At 39.5% G+C, this 26,929-nt stretch overlaps 1 protein-coding gene across 2 annotated transcripts in view; it reads right to left on the reverse strand.

Moving 5' to 3' along the window:
* The window catches only part of adam10a (ADAM metallopeptidase domain 10a), a 207,026-nt gene that overhangs the window by 120,645 nt on the left and 59,452 nt on the right, over positions 1-26,929 (reverse strand). For both annotated transcript variants that reach the window (XM_041174819.1, XM_041174820.1), the window contains exons 3-4: positions 18,304-18,422; positions 9,258-9,416 (exon numbers count right to left, since the gene is read on the reverse strand). In XM_041174819.1, the coding sequence (XP_041030753.1) occupies positions 9,258-9,416; positions 18,304-18,422 (278 nt within the window). The remainder of the gene's footprint in view (positions 1-9,257; positions 9,417-18,303; positions 18,423-26,929) is intronic.

Raw genomic sequence — 26,929 nt, forward strand, 5'->3', positions numbered from 1 at the left:
CACACACACACACTTATAAAACACACACACACACACACGTATACAACACACACACACACACACGTATACAACACACACACACACACACACGTATACTAACACACACACACACACACACGTATACAACACACACACACACGTATATAACACACACACACACACACACGTATATAACACACACACACACACACACACACGTATATAACACACACACACACACACACGTATACTAACACACACACACACACACGTATATCAACACACACACACACACACGTATACTACACACACACACACACGTATACAACACACACACACACACACACGTATAAACACACACACACACACACACGTATACAACACACACACACACACACACGTATATAACAACACACACACCAACACGTATAAACACACACACACACACACAACACGTATATAACACACACACACACACACACACACGTATAATACACACACACACACCCACGTATATAACACACACACACCACACACGTATATAACACCACACACACACACACACGTATATAACACACACACACCACACACGTATATAAACACACACACACACACCACACACGTATATAACACACACACACACAAACACACACACACGTATATAACACACAGGGTAACACACACCACACACACGTATATCAAACACACCACACACACCACACGTATACTACACACACACACACACACACGTATAACAAACACACACACACACACACGTATATAAAACACACACACCACACACACACGTATATAACACACACACACACACACACGTATATAACACACACACACACCACACCGTATATAACACACACAACACACACGTATATAACAACACACACACACACACACACGTACTAACACACACACACACACACACACACACACACGTATATAACACACACACACACACACACACACACGTATATATAACACACACACACACACACACACACGTATATAACACACACACACACACACACACACACACGTATATAACACACACACACACACACACACACGTATATAACACACACACACACACACGTATATAACACACACACACACACACACACACGTATATAACACACACACACACACACACACACGTATATAACACACACACACACACACACACACGTATATAACACACACACACACACACACACGTATATAACACACCACACACACACACACACACACACGTATATAACACACACACACACACACACACACGTATATAACACACACACACACACACGTATATAACACACACAACACACACACACACGTATATAACACCACACACACACACACACGTATATAAACACACACACACACACACGGATACAACACACTACACACACGACGTATACAACGCACACACACACACATCACACACACACTACTACACACACACACAGACACACACACATCACACACACGTATACACACACACACACACACACGTATACAACACACACACACACACACGTATACAACACACACACACACACACGTATACAACACACACACACACACACGTATACAACACACACACACACACCGTATACAACACACACACACACACACGTATACAACACACACACACACACACGTATACAACACACACACACACACACGTATACAACACACACACACACACACGTATACAACACACACACACACACACGTATACAACACACACACACACACACGTATACAACACACACACACACACACGTATACAACACACACACACACACACACAGTATACACACACACACACACACACACGTATACAACACACACACCACACACACGTATATAAAACACACACACACACACACACACACACGTATATAACACACACACACACACACGTATATACACCACACACACACACACACACGTATATAACACACACACACACACACACGGTATATAACACACACACACACACACACACGTATATAACACACACACACACACACACACACGTATATAAACACACACACACTGTATATAACACACACACACACACACGTATATAACTCACACACACACACACGTGTATATAACACACACACACACACACACGTATAAACACACACACACACACACACACGTATATAACACACACACACACACACACACGTGTATATAACACACACACACACACACACACGTATATATAACACACACACACACACACACACGTGTATATAACACACACACACACACACACACGTGTATATAACACACACACACACACACACGTGTATATAACACACACACACACACACACACGTGTATATAACACACACACACACACACACACGTGTATATAACACACACACGTGTATATAACACACACACGTGTATATAACACACACACACACACACACACACACACACACGTATATAACACACACACACACACACACACACGTATATAACACACACACACACACACACACACGTATATAACACACACACACACGTATATAACACACACACACACACACGTATATAACACACACACACGTATATAACACACACACACACACACACACACGTATATAACACACACACACACACACCTATACAACACACACACACACACACACGTATACAACACACACACACACACACACACACACACACGTATACAAACACACCACACACACACACACACACACGTATACAACACACACACACACACACACACACACACGAATAAAACACACACACACACACACACACGTATACAACACACACACACACACACACGTATACAAACACACACACACACACCACACACGTATACAACACACACACACACACACACACACGTATACAACACACACACACACACACACACGTATACAACACACACACACACACACACACGTATACAACACACACACACACACACACACGTATACAACACACACACACACACACACACACACGTATACAACACACACACACACACACACACACGTATACAACACACACACACACACACACACACGTATACAACACACACACACACACACACACACGTATACAACACACACACACACGTATACAACACACACACACACGTATACAACACACACACACACGTATACAACACACACACACACACACACACGTATACAACACACACACACACACGTATACAACACACACACACACACACACACGTATACAACACACACACACACACACGTATACAACACACACACACACACACGTATACAACACACACACACACGTATACAACACACACACACACACGTATACAACACACACACACACACACACACACGTATACAACACACACACACACACGTATACAACACACACACACACACACACACGTATACAACACACACACACACACACGTATACAACACACACACACACACACGTATACAACACACACACACACACACGTATACAACACACACACACACGTATACAACACACACACACACACACGTATACAACACACACACACACACACGTATACAACACACACACACACACACACGTATACAACACACACACACACACACACGTATACAACACACACACACACACACACGTATACAACACACACACACACACACACACGTATACAACACACACACACACACACGTATACAACACACACACACACACACGTATACAACACACACACACACACACGTATACAACACACACACACACACACGTATACAACACACACACACACACACACGTATACAACACACACACACACACACACACGTATACAACACACACACACACACACACACGTATACAACACACACACACACACACACACTTATACAACACACACACACACACACACACTTATACAACACACACACACACACACACACTTATACAACACACACACACACACACACACACTTATACAACACACACACACACACACACACACACGTATACAACACACACTTATACAACACACACACACACACACACACTTATACAACACACACACACACACACACGTATACAACACACACACACACACACGTATACAACACACACACACACACACACGTATACAACACACACACACACGTATACAACACACACACACACACGTATACAACACACACACACACACACACACACGTATACAACACACACACACACACGTATACAACACACACACACACACGTATACAACACACACACACACACGTATACAACACACACACACACACGTATACAACACACACACACACACGTATACAACACACACACACACACACACACACACGTATACAACACACACACACACACACACGTATATAACACACACACACACACACACACGTATATAACACACACACACACACACACACACGTATACAATACACACACACACACACACACGTATACAATCACACACACACACACACGTATACATACACACACACACACACACACGTATACAATACACACACACACACACCACACGTATACAATACACACACACACACACACACACGTATACAATACACACACACACACACACACGTATACAATACACACACACACACACACACACGTATACAATACACACACACACACACACACGTATACAATACACACACACACACACACACGTATACAATACACACACACACACACACACTTATACAATACACACACACACACACACACACGTATACAATACACACACACACACACACACACGTATACAATACACACACACACACACACACACGTATACAACACACACACACACACACACGTATACAACACACACACACACACACACACGTATACAACACACACACACACACACACACGTATACAACACACACACACACACACGCACGTATACAATACACACACACACACACACACACACACGTATACAATACACACACACACACGTATACAATACACACACACACACGCACGTATACAATACACACACACACACGTATACAATACACACACACGCACGTATACAATACACACACACGCACGTATACAATACACACACACACACACGCACGTATACAATACACACACACACACACGCACGTATACAATACACACACACACACACGCACGTATACAATACACACACACACACACACACGTATACAATACACACACACACACACACACGTATACAATACACACACACACACACACACGTATACAATACACACACACACACACCACGTATACAATACACACACACACACACACACGTATACAATACACACACACACACACACACGTATACAATACACACACACACACACACACGTATACAATACACACACACACACACACACACGTATACAATACACACACACACACACACACGTATACAATACACACACACACACACACACGTATACAATACACACACACACACACACACGTATACAATACACACACACACACACACACACGTATACAATACACACACACACACACACACGTATACAATACACACACACACACACACACACGTATACAATACACACACACACACACACACGTATACAATACACACACACACACACACACGTATACAATACACACACACACACACACACGTATACAATACACACACACACACACACACACGTATACAATACACCACACACACACACACACGTATACAATACACACACACACACACACACACGTATACAATACACACACACACACACACACGTATACAATACACACACACACACACACACACGTATACAATACACACACACACACACACACACGTATACAATACACACACACACACACACACGTATACAATACACACACACACACACACACACGTATACAATACACACACACACACACACACACGTATACAATACACACACACACACACACACGTATACAATACACACACACACACACACACACGTATACAATACACACACACACACACACGTATACAATACACACAACACACACACACGTATACAATACACACACACACACACACGTATACAATACACACACACACACACACACGTATACAATACACACACACACACACACACGTATACAATACACACACACACACACACGTATACAATACTCCACACACACACGTATACAATACACACACACACACACACACGATACAATACACACACACACACACACACACGTATACAATACACACACACACACACACACACGTATACAATACACACACACACACACACACACGTATACAATACACACACACACACACACACACACGTATACAATACACACACACACACACACACACGTATACAATACACACACACACACACACACGTATACAATACACACACACACACACACACACTTATACAATACACACACAACACACACACACACACGTATACAATACACACACACACACACACACACGTATACAATACACACACACACACACACACACGTATACAATACACACACACACACACACACACGTATACAATACACACACACACACACACACGTATACAATACACACACACACACACACACGTATACAATACACACACACACACACACACGTATACAATACACACACACACACACACACACGTATACAATACACACACACACACACACACGTATACAATACACACACACACACACACACGTATACAATACACACACACACACACACACACGTATACAATACACACACACACACACACACACGTATACAATACACACACACACACACACACACGTATACAATACACACACACACACACACACGTATACAATACACACACACACACACACACGTATACAATACACACACACACACACACGTATACAATACACACACACACACACACGTATACAATACACACACACACACACACACACGTATACAATACACACACACACACACACACACGTATACAATACACACACACACACACACACGTATACAATACACACACACACACACACACACACGTATACATACACACACACACACACACACACGTATACAATACACACACACACACACACGTATACAATACACACACACACACACACGTATACAATACACACACACACACACACACGTATACAATACACACACACACACACACACGTATACAATACACACACACACACACACGTATACAATACACACACACACACACACGTATACAATACACACACACACACACGTATACAATAACACACACACACGCACGTATACAATACACACACACACACACACCGTATACAATACACACACACACACACGTTTACAACACACACACACACACACACACGTATACAATACACACACACACACACGTATACAATACACACACACACTACACGTATACAATACACACACACACACACGTAACAATACACACACACACACACACACGTATACAATACACACACACACACACTACACACACGTTATACTACACACACTCACCACACACACACACGTATACAATACACACACACACACACTATACATACACACACACACACACGTATACAATACACACACACACACACGTATACAATCACACACACACACACACACGTATACAATACACACACACACACTCACACACGTATACAATACACACACACACACACACGTATACAATACACACACACACACACACACGTATACAATACACACACACACACGCACGTATACAATACACACACACACACGCACGTATACAATACACACACACACACGCACGTATACAATACACACACACACACGCACGTATACAATACACACACACACACGCACGTATACAATACACACACACACACACACGTATATAACACACACACACACGTATACAATACACACACACACGTATACAATACACACACACACGTATACAATACACACACACACACGTATATAACACACACACACACACGTATATAACACACACACACGTATATAACACACACACACACACACGTATATAACACACACACACACACGTATATAACACACACACACACACACGTATATAATACACACACACACACGTATATAATACACACACACACGTATATAATACCACACACACACGTATATAATACACACACACACACGTATATAATACACACACACACGTATATAATACACACACACACACGTATATAATACACACACACACACGTATATAATACACACACACACACGTATATAATACACACACACACGTATATAATACACACACACACGTATATAATACACACACACACGTATATAATACACACACACACGTATATAATACACACACACACGTATATAATACACACACACACGTATATAATACACACACACACGTATATAATACACACACACACGTATATAATACACACACACACGTATATAATACACACACACACGTATATAATACACACACACACGTATATAATACACACACACACGTATATAATACACACACACACGTATATAATACACACACACACGTATATAATACACACACACACGTATATAATACACACACACACGTATATAATACACACACACACGTATATAATACACACACACACGTATATAATACACACACACACGTATATAATACACACACACACGTATATAATACACACATACACGTATATAATACACACATATTAAAATTTCAATTTTTATTAAGGGCTGATTTAAATATTCTCATGTGCAAGAGACAGAAAAGCTGGGCATTAACCCACATGTAAAATTATGGGTGGCGGGATTGCAGCGGAGATCTGATAGGATGGTGTGCAGCCATATTTCCTAAAATGTGTTCTCCAAAAATTGCATGGGTAGGAATAATCCTGTTAATATACCTCATATTTGTAAATTAGCTGTACATAAACTCAATTTTTAACTTTGCAATAGAAATTAGTTTCTACATACATTCATGGCAATATGAAATTCATGTCAATTTTAAAAGCTAGCTTGAAATGAAGTTGCTCTTTATATATTCTTCAAAATTGGCTTAAAGAATGCATTAGGTAAATTGGTACCGCACTTCCTCATGTCACAATATTCTTCTAATTTGGAAATCAAACATGATTATTGTCCCTCGGGCAAGCTTCAGTTACACATAAAAAAGGAAAATACTTACTTATATCATCTTCATGGTAGATCACAGAGTGGAAAGGTGGCTTTCTATTTTTAATGTATCGCTCTGCCGGTTCAACATAGAAAGTACCCTGGTGGGTCTGGACAAACCCTTCAAACCGTCCATCTACGATAGAGCCATGACTGAGAGATCCTCTCTCACCTTTTACAAGAAAAAAATTTACTAAAATTATATTTTGTTTACATGATTTTTAAAAAAACCTTTAAAACAGTTGAACAAGAATTAGAACAGAAATTTTACCGCAAGTCTATTGAGATGGATTTAAATGGGATTAAGGTCTATACAACAAAGAAATCTGATAAATTCAAGGCGACCAACAGTAAACAGTCACTGAAGACTTTAAAATATTTGATTATTTTGTGCTTTCACAGTATGGTACACATAGTATTTTAAAAAAAATCAAAACTCTTAATGCTTCAGTATGGGTACCAATGACATTGTTGAGGGGCTAGATGGGAAGAAGTAACATGCCCAATAATACGCAGAGACTGGCAGAGTGAAGTCAGGTATTGTTCCATTTTCTCAGTTCACTCAAGGTTAATCTAGTGTTTCTAAGTCTGGATCAGTAAATCCACAAAGTAAGCTCACTAGGTGAAATCACAAGCACTCACTATTTGCCACGTTAAAAAAAAAGCTTTTCAGGTATGAATAGAACTGCACAGCAAACAACTGCAAACTGGGCTCAAGGCCATTGAGTGCCAAATGCACAACAGAAATTACTGTAGCATTTAAAAAAAACACACATGAAGGGATTTTCCTGGTTGCAATGTAATTCGAAAGTTTGTTCATGAGGAAATCCAACACAAGAACACCTAAGAAATGGACCCCAGGGAAAAGGTAATCTGTTGTGGGCGGGGGGGGGGGGGGGGGGGGGGGGGGGGTGGGGTGGGGGGGGGAAGAGAGAGAGAGAGAAAGTGGGCGGTGGTGGTGAGAGGGCAAGGGTGTTTGTTTCCTTACATGACATCATTTGTTTCTCTGATGTAGAACAAAATGTTTTAATTGTGCTGAATAAGCAGCATTCAATTAACCAGATAGGCAAACACAGCAACAATTTTCATTCATACAACACCTTTAACATAGAAAGACGTCCCCAAGCGCTTCAGAGGTATAATCAAAAGCTAATCGGTGAGCAAAAAGGATTTATTGGGAGGGTTTAAGAAAATTTGGTCAAAGATTTTTAAAGGAGTCTTAAATAGAGGGGGACCTTCTGAGGCAGAGAGGTTTCAGTTGGGGGATCCCAAAGCATGAGATGCAGACAATAAAGTATGGATGCTAACATGCACAAAAATGGTTTGAACAAGAGAGAGAACTTTAATCGGGTCACTGGGAGTAACCAGGAGCCAGCGTCGGCAAGGACAGGGTTGCTGGGCAAGGACTTGGTGCAGATGAGAAACAGGTAACAGAGCTTCGGTAAGACCAAGTTTATTGAATGTGGAATATAGGAGGCTAGCATTATAACTGTAGTGTCTGGAGGTGAGAAATGTATGGATCAGAGTTTCAGCAATAAATAGGGCAAGTGCAATGCTTTTTGCGATAGAAAAGATGTGAGGTTTGAAGAAGTTCAGTTCAAATCAAATGGCCTCATTTAATCTCAGACAAAAGCATGGGAGAGGGAATGGAGTCAGTGACAAGGATGCAGAATTTGTGGTTGGGTCCCCCCAAACAACCGCAAGGCAATTGCTTCAATCATTCCAATACTAAACCTGAGAAAATTGCAGCATCTCCAAGACTATGTTGACTCACAATATGACAGAACATAAAAGGAAAGATTTGCATTTATCTAGTGCTTTTCATGATCTCGGGCATCCCAAAGCACTTTACAGCCAATTAAGTACTTCCTGAAGTGTTGTTACTGTTGTAATGGGAGAAACACAGCACCTAGTTTGCACACAGCAAGCGCACCATACAGCAATGTGATAACAACCAGATCATCTGTTTTTGTGATGCGGATTGAGGGATAAACATTGGCCAGCAAACCAGGGATATCTCCTCTGCTCTTCTTCAAAAATAAAGTAATGGGGTTTTTACCACCCAAGACGACAGATGGGGCTTCAGCTTAAAGTCTCATCTGAAAGATGGCTTCTCAAACTGTGCAGCAACCCTCAGTCCTGCAGTGTCAACCGTGACATTTGTGCTCAGGTCCTGAAGTGAGTCTGAGCCCAGAACCTTCTAACTCAAAAGCTGACACGTAAGCAATGAAGAGGTAGAACTGGTTGTTGAGTGTGCAAATGAAGCTAACATCATGTCTGCTGATGAGGTCATCTTGTGGCGCATGGAGTTTGGGATAGATTCTTGAAGAACTCTCGAGGTAATGATACAGGAGTAGGAAATGCTCTGGCTACAATGAACAACACAATCAAACTACACAATGGAAGTGAAAAGACAGAGGAGCAGGGTGAGAACAACCATGCTAATAACTGTATAGAGGCAGATGAGGGACAGTGCACTTTTGATGTCACTTTTGACTTTGAATGAAGTCTTTTCAGTGCTTTGGCAGGGATAGATACATGAGTGAAGAAATTTAAACATGGAGTAGGAAAGATGGATACAGATTTTGGTTGTGATAAAATATTCAATGACCAGAGAAAGAAAGGTTGAGGATCGGATAATAATTTACAAGGACAAAGGGCACGAATGAGAGTTTTTGATGTGGGAGTGATGATACGAGTTTTGAAAAAGGGAGGAGGAACAGTCCCCAAGGCGAAGGAATCATTAACAATTATGGAAGTTGGCTGGTCAAAGGATGAGTTCAACGACTTCAGATCATGAACTCTCTCCTCCATCCCCACCCCCTTTCCGTTCCCCCCTTTTCCAATAATTTTTTTTTTTTAAATATATTTTTCTTTTCCCACCTATTTCCATTATTTTTAAATGTATTTCCATCCATTGTTTTATCTCTACCTTTTAGCCTATTTCGATTCCTTCCACCCACCCTACCCCACTAGGGCTATCTGTCACTTGCTTGTCCTGTTTTCTACCTTTAATGTCATCATTAGCACATTCCTCAGCTAATTTTAGCACCGTCAACACCCCTTTGTCCTTTTGTCTATGACATCTTTGGCAATCTCTTCTTTGCCTCCACCTATCACTGGCCCTCTATCCAGCTCTACCTGTCTCACCCCCCTCAACCAGCTTCTATTTCACCTCATTCTATACTTCTTAGTTCTGAAGAGTCATACGGACTTGAAACGTTAACTGTGTTCCTCTCCACAGATGCTGTCAGATTTGCTGAGTTTTTCCACCTATTTTTGTTTTTGTTACAGTATTCAAGATGTGGTTTCACCAATGCCCTATATACCTGAAGTATATCATCCTTATTTTTATGTTCAATTCCTCTTATAATAAAGGATAGCATTCCATTAGTCTTCTTAATTAGTTGCTGTATCTGCATACCAACTTTTTGTGACTTGTGCACTGGCATATCTAGATCCCTCTGCACCTTAGAATTCTGCAGTCACACTCTGTTTAAGTAATACTCTGCTTTTTTATTCTTCCTGCCAAAGAACAACTTCACATTTTCCCACATTATACGCCATCTGCCAGAGTTTAGCCACTCACTCAACCTATTGATATCCATCTACAACCTCCTTACGTCCTCTTCACAACCTACTTTCCTACCTTTGTCAATTGCAAATTTAGTTATCATACCTTCAGTCCCCTCACCTAAGTCATTGATATAAAATGTAAAAACTTAAGGCCCCAACACAGACCCCTGTGTGACTTCACTCTTCACAACCTGCCAATCAGCAAAAGACCCATTTATGCATATTCTGTTTTCTGCAAGCCAGCCAATCTTCTGTCCATGCTAATATGTTACTGTCTACAACATAAGCTTTTATTTTCCACAATAATCTTTGACGTGGTATCTTATCAAACGCCTTCTGGAAATCGAAGTACAGTACGCCCACAGGCTCCCATTTATCTACGGCGCATGTTAATCCTTCAAAGAGCTCTCATAAATTGGTTAAAAATGATTTCCCTTTCACATAACCATGCTGACTATTCCCGATTATCTTGAGTTTTTCGAAGCGCGCAGCTATAACCTTATTAATGATCAATTCTAACACCTTCCCCATGACAAACGTCAAGTTAGCTGGCCTATAGTTTCAATTTACTGCCTCCCTCCCTTCTTGAATTGAGGGGTTATGCTTGCTACTTTCTAGTCTGATGGAACCTTTCCAGAATCTAGCGAATTTTGGAAAATTAATACCCACTCACCTACTATCTCATTAGCGACCTCTTTTAAGCATACCACCTGGACTTGAGAGAGCAAAGACTGGGCTATAATTAAAGGAAATAACTGGGATAGGGGAATGTAAATAAAGGCAAAGCTGGAGTGGTTGAGCAAACTGTGGCGACTGGAGATCCAAAGTGTAGAGCGCTGAGAATGCATGTGTAAGGGGCTTAAGAGGAAATTTTGATTTTCAATGGATTAATTCAAGTGGAGTTAGAAGGGGTTAAAGGCTCTGCTTGAACAAGGGTGTGTTTGAAGATTCCTTGTTAATGATCAAGACCACGTGAATAAAGAGACGATAGCAGCTGGAAAGGTTGAGTGGGTGGCTGTGAATGTGGTAGAAGGGAGTTTACATGGAGGGAAAGATTTAATAAGGGAAGCGAATATAGATATGCAAATCAATTAAAATGAACAGTTCAATAACAGACTGGTGGGGAAGGCTACCCAAAATCAGCAACCACAAACCAGCCAAAAATCATTTTCAAAATTAATGAGCAATGATAAAAAATTAATTAGTAAATTGCATTTTAAAATTATTCATATGATAACAAATTGTGCATTTATCTTCAGACATGGTGGCTAGTGTGGCTTTTGCAGTAGGTAAGGCCTTAAATAATAACCTTTGAAGTTCTAGGCTGTGCAGCAAAGAGGCAAGATCTCCTCGTGATTAAATGTTTATTCATTTTCCCAGTGATCCTTAAATAGGCATCCACTTGAAATTAATATATTTCATAGAGCACTGTTTCAAAACTCAACATATTACTGTTTTGAAAGAATGTCAGGACACTTTGTAAATACAGGTAGCTAATGGGAACATTTATTATACAATGTGGAATAAAATATGAATAATTTAAGAATTCATTACATTTCACAAGGTATAGTTCACAAGCTAATGCATATAATGACAAGCTCAGGAAATAGTTCTTCAGACTGGCACTCAAGAGGCCCTTCATTCTTTGGCATCGTCAGCAGATTGTTACCGTTAAAGAAGTTTATATAAAACTGGTTTTGGCATTTTACAATCAAGGTTTACTAGATCCACATAAAACAACCATTAAATCATTTCCTCCTCCTCATCTCCCATCTGATTCTGACTTTAGTTGGATTACAGTTCCATGGGCTCTGGCTATTCCACTCCACCCATTCCCCAAGGTCAAGGATGCTGAAGCCCTTTCAGCCCACTGGTCGATTTATGGATAGATAATTCAGTACAGTCCACAGGCCATTTGCTTTTCATAGTTCTGTTTACTAGATCAAAAAGTAGTTACAATTACCGATACTAGCACAAGACCAAAAAGGGAATTGCCAGGTTTTTTTTTCCCCTTCACATGCTTCCCAATGTAATCCAAACAAGTCTTATGCTTGCTTCTGTTGTGCTAACATACTTTTTTTAAACAATGACCTAATTACTTTAAAAAGATTCTCTGCAATTTGCTTAACAAAAAGACTCGTTACATAGAATTTCTACTTTCAACCATGCTGTGCAAAGTATTTCTCTAACTTGCTTTTAAATACTTAGTGAGATCATCTGAAATTTGCGTTCATGTTACCAACACAATGAACACTGGAAATAATTTACAACCACCAGAACACTTCATAATCTTGCAGGTCTCTTATCAAGTCACCCCTTAACCTTCTTAGTTCTTATGAAGAAAAGTTACAACTTCTCACATCTCTCTAATTGCTCATCTTTGACAAACCTTCATTTTTGCATGATGGCACGATTTGCATCTACTGGATGCATTGTAGCAACTCACAAGATTCCTCAGACACCACCTACCAGCTCCTCCATCCACAGGACAAAGACAGCAGGTGCATGAGAACACCATGACCTCCAATTTCTCTTCCAGGACGCACATCATCTGAACTTGGAGCTGCATTGCATTTCCTACACTGTTCTTAGGTTAAAATCCTGGAACATCCTAACTTGTAGCACTTAGGAGTACCTTCAACACATGGACTACAGTAGTAAGAATGCAGTTTGCCCCCATCTTCTCAAGGAGAACTAGGGATGTGCAATAAACGCTGGCTTTGCCAACAGTGTGCACATTCCTAACTTGCATATGAAAAAGCATTTTAATGAACTACGCTGCAACTGTTTAAAAAAATCCTTCCCATAATGCAGTGCTGAAAATCAAACACAATATTGAGCCAAATCACACTGTTCGATTAAGTCTGAATTATTTTTTTCTAACTTGTTAATTGATAAAGATGTAAAACTGAACTAAAACTATGGCTTAACTGGCCTATGCATTGTAATTAAGTTTGAAGAGACAGCCACCAAATCAAGATTAGACAAACAGTACTTTATTTTCACAATTACTTTTTTTTAAAAAAAAAATGTCGAGTATTCAAACTGGATAGATCATCAGCCATGTTAAAGCATTGACATAAGCCTTGTTTAAAATGGAATAGTTACAAAAGATTAAAAATGAACATGCAACATTTCTGAATGAAGCATTCAGTGATTACAAGTAGCACAATGTCAATTTAGCTAATTCTACACTAATTACCAACAGGAGTGGTTGCCTTTTTCCCTCCACATGAAGTTTTTCTGGTCATTGCTGTACTACAGGAAGAACTTGTTTAATTAGTATTGTTAGTTTAAAAAGGCAAGATTTAAATTATTGTAAAGAATGGCAACATAATTGTCAGTGTCATTATGTACCATTTATCATCATGAGTCATCCATCTATTAAAGTGGGCAACGTTTCTCAAGTCAAAAATCGAAAAATATCGATTAATTTCTTATTCAGCTCATTGCTGTTTCTGGAACATTGCTATTGTTACGTCACATTTGCTAAGCAAACAGTGACACTGATTTGAGCCTGGTACAATTTGATTTTAGTCTTCAGCTTAATGTCATACTGCTTCCAGACATGATCATGGAGCTGGCTGTAGACAGAACTTGCATTCTGGATGCATGCCCTGCACTCAGGAAGCTCCCAAAAACAGCAATATGACAATGTTCCTATACATATATTTTCGTGATGTTGATTGAGGGATGAATATTGGTCAGGACACCAGAGATAACTACCTTGCTCTTTACCAAAACCATGCCATGGGATCTTTTACGTCCACCTGAAAAGGCAGATTAGGCCTCACATTAATGACTCATCCAAAAGATAGCAACTTTGACTGCATTGAAATGTCAGCCTTTATTGCTTTACTCAAGTTCTGGAAAAGGGCATGAACCCATATCATTCTGATGCAAAGTCAAGAGTGCTACTACCTGAGCCATAGCTGACACAGGTAACAATCATTCTTATCCAAGACAGCATTTGATGATTTATTTTTTAATTTTATTCTATGATAAAATCTGATATTTAAATTAGATTAATTATTTGTAGTCAAGAATGGTTGGCAACCTTTCATCTACTAGAGATGATGGCAATGCGGCCTCAGAAGTTTGGTGAGGTCAGAGGAGATCAACTGTGGATGACTGAACTAGCTGATTCTGAAAATGAAAAGTCTGCCAAAAGTGCCACACTTGAAGTTGTCCTATGTCAGGGATTCAGGATGTTTTCTGTTGATGCCTTGTTTGCAGAGCTGGAGTCTGCTTTGGATCTTCTGAAACCAGGTTTCAAAGTGGTGGCAACCTCCTACCCACAGATGGTGTTGTCATTTGTTTTGATCGTCAGCTAGAGTTTCTCATTTATCATGACTGATGTTAAGAGTTTTCATGTCTCTTTTGACAGCATCCTTGAAATCAGAGCTTTGGCTGGTCTCTAGGCATGGGCTACATCCTTGTGTAACATATTCTTGGAGATGCAACAATATTCCATCCTGTGCACATGCCCAGGCCAGTGAAGCCTTCTTTGTTTGATTTGCACTAATACGTTTGGCATGTTTGCATGGAAAGGACAGCTTCATTGCTGATTTTGTCTTTCCAGTTGATGTGTCCTGGGCACCAGAGATAAGTTATTTACCTTTGTTCTTGGTAGATGCAAGTTGTCCAGGCTTTGCTGCCAAACAGCAATGTGCTGAGGATTCAGGCCCTATAAATAAGCACCTTGGGTTCTACCAGTTACTTTGTTATTTTTCCATGTGCCCATTTCGTTAGTAGGCCAAAATTGGCAGCTGCCTTTCCAAAAGCATGTGGTGAGCTCTTCATCAAGAGACAGGTCATCTGTCACCATTGATTCTAGGTAGAATTTGCTGACAGTTCCAGTGGTGCGTCATTGAGTCTGATCACAGGCAGAGACACATGCTGCCCCATAACTGCCATTTTCTTGACACTGATTGAGAGGGGAGAACATGACAAGCATGGGACAGATGACCCACAAACCTCTGGAGCTGGTCTTCTGTCTGGGCAAAGAGTGCAGCATCATTTTCACACAGAAGTTGTGTCTTGGCATTCAGATTTATCTTGTGAGAAAGTAAAATCTGGAGCAGAACTAAAATCATCTGGTCTGCATAATATTGACCTACCCAGTTACACAAGGTAAATATATTTCACCACAAAACTTCACTTTTTTTTTTTACATAGAAAATGGATTATAATTTTTTTTTTGAAATGCACACATGGTTGCAATATCGGTTGTTTAAAGCTTTGAGGAGGAACAGAGTTTGCGGCAAGGTCAGATATCATATTAAACAGCATCATAAATATGCTTGCTTTAAATTACTCGTTAATTTGCTTTTTGACAAATCTTTAATTTCACTTTCTAGATGATGAGTAAAGTTTAAATAATCCAGCAATAAGTTGCATACTAGACACAGAAGCAGTGTCTACAAATATTCTTGGCAGTACATAACATGTACACATTTACACCAGTTCACAATTAATCTTACCATAGATTTCCCCAGTGTAGATATGGGAGGTGTCATAATTCAGCTCTTCGCCTGATACTTCCACTTTAAAATCATCTGTGAATATAGAGGTGTCTTGCTTCATTCTCAGGTTGAAGTGTCTAATAAGAAAGCAGTAAAAATGAGGCAAATTAATCTTCTGAAACTTTCTAGGGATAGAAGAATATTTCTGTGCAAGTGAACTTTTCCTCTTTTTTTTTATGTGAAACTCATTATTTACAAACAGAATCAATGTGCTACAGAAAGAGCAGTTTAAAGCATTCTCCAATCCCTTTGATGCTGATGCTCAACAGCCTTCTGTCGACCAACTTCATTCTAGCTAACTTTTCCAGTAAAGAAAGACTCAGGTGGAATATACACATTGCAAAATATTGATCATCTTTTTATGATTTTTCACTTAGAACTTACAGCAACGTGCTAATTACATCAGGAATGTGGAGAACATGGCCAAAAATGAACGTTGTAAATTCTGTTACCACTTATGCAGACAAGGACTGTCTCAACTTGAATTTCTTCACAAACAGAAGCATATTGCTTAATTTTGAATAAATAACCAATTTGTTTTAGTGTACTTTAAAGAATGGTTAACTTCCTCTCACACTGAGGTGCTCCGAATTGACTCTAAAAACTACAACAGAGATTTAAACAAATATATATTGTTACTCCATGCACAGAGAATGGTTAAAAATGTACCAAAACGTAAGAGGATGACACTAATACCCTCCTTTCAAAAAAAGTTACTTTTAAAAAGGTATAACCCGTTTTCAAGAAATCATTAAGATAAATATTTTGGTTTAAATTCTATCCAACTATTAACCAAAACAGAAATAACAGTAAAAATGAAACTTCAAACTGATGCAAACTCAAAACTTTAGCTTTAAATCGACACATCCTAGGAATAATTATTTAAGACATTGTACTCTGCACAATATTGACAAAGACATAGAATTTATAGGACTAATTAATATTTAATTCAGCCCAACTGGTCCATGCTGGAATGTGTGCTCCATGAGCCTCCTCCCACTCTACTTCATCTAAATCCATCAGCATATCCTTCTATTCCTTTCTTCCATATGTTTATTTAGCTTCCCTTAAATATATCATGCCAGTTTGTCCCTTCAATTGCTCCATATGGTAGAGTTCCACATTCTAACTGTTAAGAATCTGGGCTACTCTCACTGGAGCAGCATTTGAAATAAGTTTTGAAGATACTGTCACTATTAAAAGACATATACCAATTATGCAATTATAATATTCCAAAGCTCCATCTTTATTCCCTTCTCACTCAACAGTAACGTTTTACACTCATTTTTCAGAACTGCAATCCAAATTATATTAGGTAACTGACTACCTTTCTATCATGACCATCTTCTTCACTGCCTCCCATAATTTATTTCAGAACGAGTGAAAGTATGTGTCAGTATTATGCAACAATTGCTTGCAGGGGTGCTGTGCCGATGAATACATCTGTCCATTAGTGGATCACCCAAAAACAAGGGATGAGTCTTCCCCATGGGGAAGGTTGCAAAATTAACATTCCCGGGGGGGGGGGGGGGGGGGCGAACTTGGACTTTGATAGGAACACAAAAACAGCAGTCCCTCAATTGCTGCCAGTTTATACGTCAACCCAATAATCAGTTCCAATAGATGGAATGTGCAACTATTGGCAGCTGAGATATCACAGGTTTTCGTTCCCACACAGATAATCATTTATCACAGAGGCAGAAGGGTTAAAGATCAAATATCACCTGTAATTATTATTTAATACTGGAGTCCCCACAAATCGCAATGTCATTTTAACAAATATAATGATGTTCCCAGGTTTATGCCTTGTGGTGCATTTACAGTACAAACTAATGGTTGCAATTTTGAACTGGTTTGGCTCCTGCCTGGATAAAACTATCTGTCCAGGAAACAGCTCTGCAGATGCCTTAATACATAACATTTAAAACTTTCAATCTTTAGAAAGCATGAAGGGGAGAGAGAATACCTACTGATTTAACATCTAAATTTAAGATGTATTGTAAAAACATTTCCAGGAATTTCAAAAAGGAACCACAAGAACTTAGTAAACTATGTTAAACATTGGACTGGATTTACACTACATGCAGTGTTAAACCAAGTGCTTAGAGGCTACCACCGCAATGCATTTTGATCGCATCAAATTGCCACCATCACTGGGACATCACCCCAGTGACATGCAGCTCAAAGTATTCTCTGCAGACAACACAAAAATTGGGTAAAAAGAATGCATAATACTACAGGTGCTTCTCAAAGTTCACATAGACATACAAAAATTACACTAACTACAACAATTTACTGAAATGTTACTGATATCACTGAACAAAAGGCAATTTCGGCTCAAGGGCACATGACAAACCGGGCTCATGAGGTGCTAAGGCATATGACCTGTGGCGTCAAAATGCCATGGTGTATTTCTGTCTTAGTTCTCAATCTATTTGTATATGCCAGCAAAACATTTTTTACATTTCTCACTCACAAGAACATAGATACTAGAGAAGGTCCGTAACCAAAAACGGCAAGTTGCAAGTGTGACCTTCGTACCTCTGGATCAGAGAATTTGACCTCCTAACCTAGGCTGATACTGCAGCATAAAACTGAGGAAAGTGCTGTTTAATGGAAGGTGCCACTCTTTACAATGAGTGGAGGACAATAATGATTTCCGTATAACTAAAACCAAGAGAACTATAAAGCAGTCTCTTCATGGTGGGTTTCAATGAAATGCGTAATATGCTCTGAAGGAAGCATTGCTATAATTCAGCATTACATAATTAATTGCATACTGAAAAAAAAATGTAGTTGTAAGTAGAAGGACGGTAAAGCATCTCTTCCCAGGTAGTTTTTTCACTCTGGGCAGGGTTTGTTTTCTTTGAGGCTCTGTCAGCATTTGGATTTGTCTTCATTCATGGCCTTCCCAGCAAAGCCTACCATGCATCCTCACCTACATCTTTCACTCCTCCAACTCAGTATTTCTGCTCATTCCCTGCTCCCTAAGCTCCTTGATCCTTTAGTTTCAATTCACTTTGCATTGCAACTCACCCGAAATCACTCCGCATTGCAACTCCTCTCCCTGCCTTCAATAACCTCCTAAAAACCCCATCTTCAATGATACCTTCCATTTGTCCAAGTTCTTCCTCTTCCTGTCCTACAATCACCTATTTACTGTGTACTTCCGAGAAGTCATGTATAAAAAGAGCTCCAGTAATGTGCACAGAAAATTACAACTGGTCTCTGCAGGACATCATTTTTACAAAGGCTTTTTAATTTGGAAACCAAAGCTTCTTACTGCAAGTCCAATTTCAGAATTCAAATTCCAAACTTAGTATATTAAATATTTAATACAAAACGTACATTTATGGATAACAGATTATAGATGTGTAACAGGTTAGGTAGTTTCTGTTTTGACAAGAGAATCAACATGCAAAAGAGCATTTGAGTGGCTATAATACTGCATAACTATGATGAAGGAAACAAACTTTCACAGGAGGTTTGGGTTACTTTTTTGTATCTTGTCCAAAACACGTGGAATACCCCACTGTTATGCAGCTGCTGACGTGAACATTATCCTTCATCTACCTTGCTGAACATATGGTTCAGTTATATGGAGGTACATAAACAAATTGGGTTCCTAATAAGAATCAAATTTAAAATGCAAAAATCTTTTGCCAAAGACGAAGCATGTTAGAATGCATTTTACAGTCATCATTGCTGGCTCAATGCTACAATGGTAATTCAAGTCCTTTTCAAATTATATTAAATTCTCAGAAATATACATTCACATATTTTAAAAACCCATTGTCCATATTAATTGCACATTGTTTTCAAGAATCCACTGATGCATGCAGGGTATCTGTTGTCAGTGTGTTAGTGCTAGAATCAACTTGGTTGAGAAAGCTTCCTTAGATCTGATTTCTGGGATTAGTTATGGTTGAAGACATAGGCACTGTAGGGTTGCCAACCCTCCAGAATTGGCCTGGTGTCTCCAGAAATTGAAAAATCAATCTCCAGGACATTGCTGTGTGCAGCCCTGGAGAAAGATCATAAGGACGTTAAAAAAGATTACTATTGATTCATCATCTTTGAACACTTCCCTTTTACCACATATAGAAACATTGAAAATGGGGGAAAAAAGCTGGAAAAAAAGTTTGGCTGACAGTCAAGCATCATCTAATTGGGTAATGAGTCTTATTGCTTTCCAATTGGCGTAGGAAGGCAGTGTGTCACAAGAATGGATGTGTTGGCTGACTAATGGCTGGAGCGTGGGGCAAGTCACGTGATGAAACCTCCAGGAAAATCACAGCTGGCAATCCCCAAAGCAGGGTGTAGTGGGGTAAAGATCAACATCCAGCATGCTGGTGGTTGTGTTGGTTTTTTTATTAAATATTTGTTCATGGGATGTGGGAGTTGCTAGCTAAGCCAGCATCTATTGACTATTCTTAATTGTCCTTGAGAAGATGGCTTCTCGCCTCCTTTCTGCCTCGGTTCTGCCTTCTTGAACCAGTTACATCATTGCCCTTCATGGTTGGTGAGTGGGTTGCTGGGGCCACCAAGAAGGACCTCAGACTGCTTGGTATGACAAAGGCCAAATATCATTTGTTTCAACTTGTATGTCTCCTGTGTGTTTTAGCCACATGATTGTTGCGGGAGGGTTGCACATCATCATGTTCTCACCTTCTTTAGGTTCTTCCCATCTCTTTCTTCCTCCCCTCTGCCACATATCCAGCTCCAGAGGTCTGGCCATGCTAATAAATAACAATCCACTAGAAGGATAAGGTGATAACATATTTTGCACCATGAAGGAAGCCTTTCTTAAAGCAATCCATGACTAAGGCATCCACCGTGACTGAAAATTTCAGTCATGAGTCTCCATCATTCCTCTCTGGAGTGTAGGTTATTACATTCTTTCACCAAATGTCAACTTGGCTCACTGGTAGCACTCTTTATGGATTGTCATGATAGCGCATTCAAGTTCCAGTTTTGGTCCTGAATATGTAATCAAAGCCAACAGTTGAATGCATCGCCAGTGAAACACTGTCAAGTAGCCATCTTTCGGATGAGATATTAAACCAAGGTCGGATCTGTCTGCTTAAATTGATGCAATGGGTCCCACAGTACTCTTGGAAAAGGAGGGGAGATCTCCCAGTGTCCTGGCCAAAATTCAATGTTCACCCAGCACAAATTAACCTCATTGCTATTTGTGGAACATTGCCACATGTTTGTCTATATAACAGTAGCTATTCTTCAGAAATAATTTATTGGCTATGAAGCACATTGGGATACCCTGAACACACAAATCACACTATATAAAGTCAAGTTTTCTTTGGCAAAATTTTCTTGAACCAATCCTAGATCTTGGCAACCACCATGACATAAGGGTTCGTCTACATCACCTCAACTAACCCTCTATGCTAGAAGACATTACATCCCTAAGACCAGACTACTTTGTTTATCTGTCATACTCCGAACATTCCTTCCACATTTCCTAGAAGCTTCTTCCAAAGAGTAAAATCTCAGAACAGAAAACTGAGTATTTGCTTGCACCTCCACCAGTGTGAGGGAGGAAATGAAACTGAAGAAATTTCCAAATTATCAATAATGGAGTAGAGCATCAGCCTTTTAACTAGAAACTTTGGCAACAATTGCTGTTCCAAGAAAACGTTAATTTAACTCTTGCAAACAGTCGTACTCAGTAACTGCTCTAAGCCAGCTTCCCAATAGGATCATTGGTGCTTAACATTGATAACACTAACATTCAACAGAACACAATGCATCAGTTCCATTATTAAAAACGGACAGTTTGGTGCTGAACTTTGAAAAAGCTGAAGTTTCTTATTTTGCAATAATTCTTATATTACTCTAGTAATTGGGTCAAGTCATTCTAGATTTTACATTTCTATGTTCAACCATTATGTTATCTGCACAAAATGCTAAAAAGCCTTGGTTTTTCATTCATCATGCAATTCACATCATAAGTGATTAGGCAATGTAGCCACATCTCCACTTCAACAAGACCATAATTTGGATATGTTCATTAACAAAAAGCACCATTCTGCTGCAGATATCTAACATGTAAACAGTTATGTTTTAAGATTCAGGTCTTAAGAATTAACAAATTTTGAAATCAGATCAAAAACTACTAATCAAGTCAGTCTTTGTAATTATTTGTCAAGTATTTTTTAAAGAGATTAGTTCCTGTTCTCATTCAATAGACACAGGTTATAATCTCTTGTAATTCATAGCTAAGGAGTCTTGTCTCAGAACTTCAAGTAACATTTCCAGTCAATTAGAGAAAAAGTAAAGCAATGCACATTCATGTTGTCTGAATGCTACTTGCTTTTAATTGTCTCAAATTGCTCTGAACATTACCAGCATGAGTAACAGACTCACAAGCACCAATACATCATCCAAGAGTTCTGCTGCTCAAAACCAAGATGAGCTCAAGACTTATAATTGCTTCAGCAATTTTACCCTGTTCTATTGCACATGGGACAAAAACATTCACTATTCTTGCTTTACTAAAATGCTTCTGACAGCACTGAATAAAGCTCAAAACAAATGATCATATTTTAATAAAACATCTCAATACTTTTTCTTTTCAATAAAAGTAGTTTTGAACTCACGATTGAAGTTTAGAAAGTTGTAATTTGGATCTTTTTTTCCTTTTGCTTCAGTTTCAGGAAAAGTTGCTAACAGCATGGTTCCAATAGTCAGTTCTTTTCTCCTGATCCTGTTCTAATTAAGGGTGCATAAATGGAAATATTGCTCAAGCATTTGGGGGTACTAACAGTTATTGGTTTCTGTAAGCATAGGATCAGCATGCTTTGTGAAAGCCTCAGATACCATTCTTTCAAAAGGGTATCAATATGTTGCAGAATCAAGAAATGCGGTTTTTATTTGGAGTTATCTATTGACACCACTGAATCAGTGCATGAGTTGGAGGCAGAGCCGGATTTACAGAAGAAAAATGATTGAGAGATGTGTTTTGAACATGGCAGGATAATGTATTATCAGGCAAACACAAAGGGGCATTAAGCTACACCATGGGCAAAATTAAACAACCTTCAATTAAGACTAAAAGGGAATTATTTCCTTGTTGTGAAATAATTGCAAGTGCATGTACCATTGTGTAGCTTAAATCATTTATAAGAATGAGGCAGAACATTTGACTAGGTCTCCATCAACGCTACCCCTCCCACCCCAACTCCCTGTTGCAGCATCTCATGATGGATGATTTCTTCATTATTTTACCCAGACAACTATTCCAGATGCTGATCACTCAGTGCTTCTGGATACCATTTACACAGTGCTCTTATTTTACTTGTCAATTCAGTTTAGTACCTAAATATACCTCCATATAAGGTCTCCTTCGATTTGTCTATCAAAATGGAAAATTCAAGTTATTTTCTAGACCGTGCCAGTATCTCAGCCTTATTAATAGGGATCAGGCTCTCAATGACCTCCACATTTCCCTTGTATCTAAGATGATAAGCGGTGCTCTCTGCACCCTGACATACACAATTTTGGCACAATACTTGTACCCTGATGAGATGATATAGGTAACTGTTCTTATAGCTTAATTGAGAACACCAATATTGAGTCTAACAACGATTCCCAGAAAATTCTGGCTCTCCCTAAGGAGCCTTTCAAAGTAAACCAAAATTGTGTATACTGAATTTGACTTGCAACAATTACACATCCTTGGTATATTCACATAAAAAAGCACCATTCAGAAAGATATTCATTTACTTTGCATTTTGCAGCCATACACAGCCATATCTAATCTTGAACTGAAGGAGTCAGGACAATTCTCTAATTCCTTTCTCTATTCCTGAAAGGTCCTAAAGTTATTGAAACTAATGCCACTTAACATGGTTCTTAGAACAGTCAAAACTTATATTTATATAGCACCATTATTGAAGTAAAATGTTGCAAAGGGCTTCAAAATAATCCCTGATCTTTGTGAGACACACATCTTAGACAACCAGTTGGATCATTTGTAACTGTTTTACAAGGGCTTCAAGGGGAAATAATCAGGTAAAATTTAGAGCCCAAGGCGGCAACTTTGAGATAGCTTAGTCAAAGGAGAGAAGGGATGAAGGTACAGGTGCTAATCCTGGGGCAAAGGAAGTTACAGGTGCACAAGAGGACAGAGTTGCAGCAGTGCAGATTTTTAGGAGGTAGCATTATAAGGGATTATGTAGAAAGGGAAAGGCGCGATCATGGACAGACTGGAACGAAAAGATGGACATTTTAAATTTGAGGCACTGGTGGACAATGAAGGCAAATGTGAGCCCAAGAGGACAGGATGGGTGAACAGGACCGGATGGGTGAACAGGACCTGGGGCAAGTCAGGATACAGACAGCAGATTGTGGAGTGGAAGATGGGAGGTTGACCAACAGAGCACCAAAATTCAGTATGAACGTTACAAAAAAATTTATGAAGGTTTCAGCACCAAATGGGCTGAGGTGGTGGCAGAAATGGGAGATATTATAGTGGTGGAAGTAGGTGGTCTTGATGATGGAGAAGATATGAAATCAAAAGTTCAGGTAACAGTGAAATAGGACGTGGAGACTTCAAACACTTTTG

The sequence above is a fragment of the Carcharodon carcharias genome, chromosome 26 (genome assembly GCF_017639515.1).
Source record: "Carcharodon carcharias isolate sCarCar2 chromosome 26, sCarCar2.pri, whole genome shotgun sequence".
Lineage (NCBI taxonomy): Eukaryota > Metazoa > Chordata > Chondrichthyes > Lamniformes > Lamnidae > Carcharodon > Carcharodon carcharias.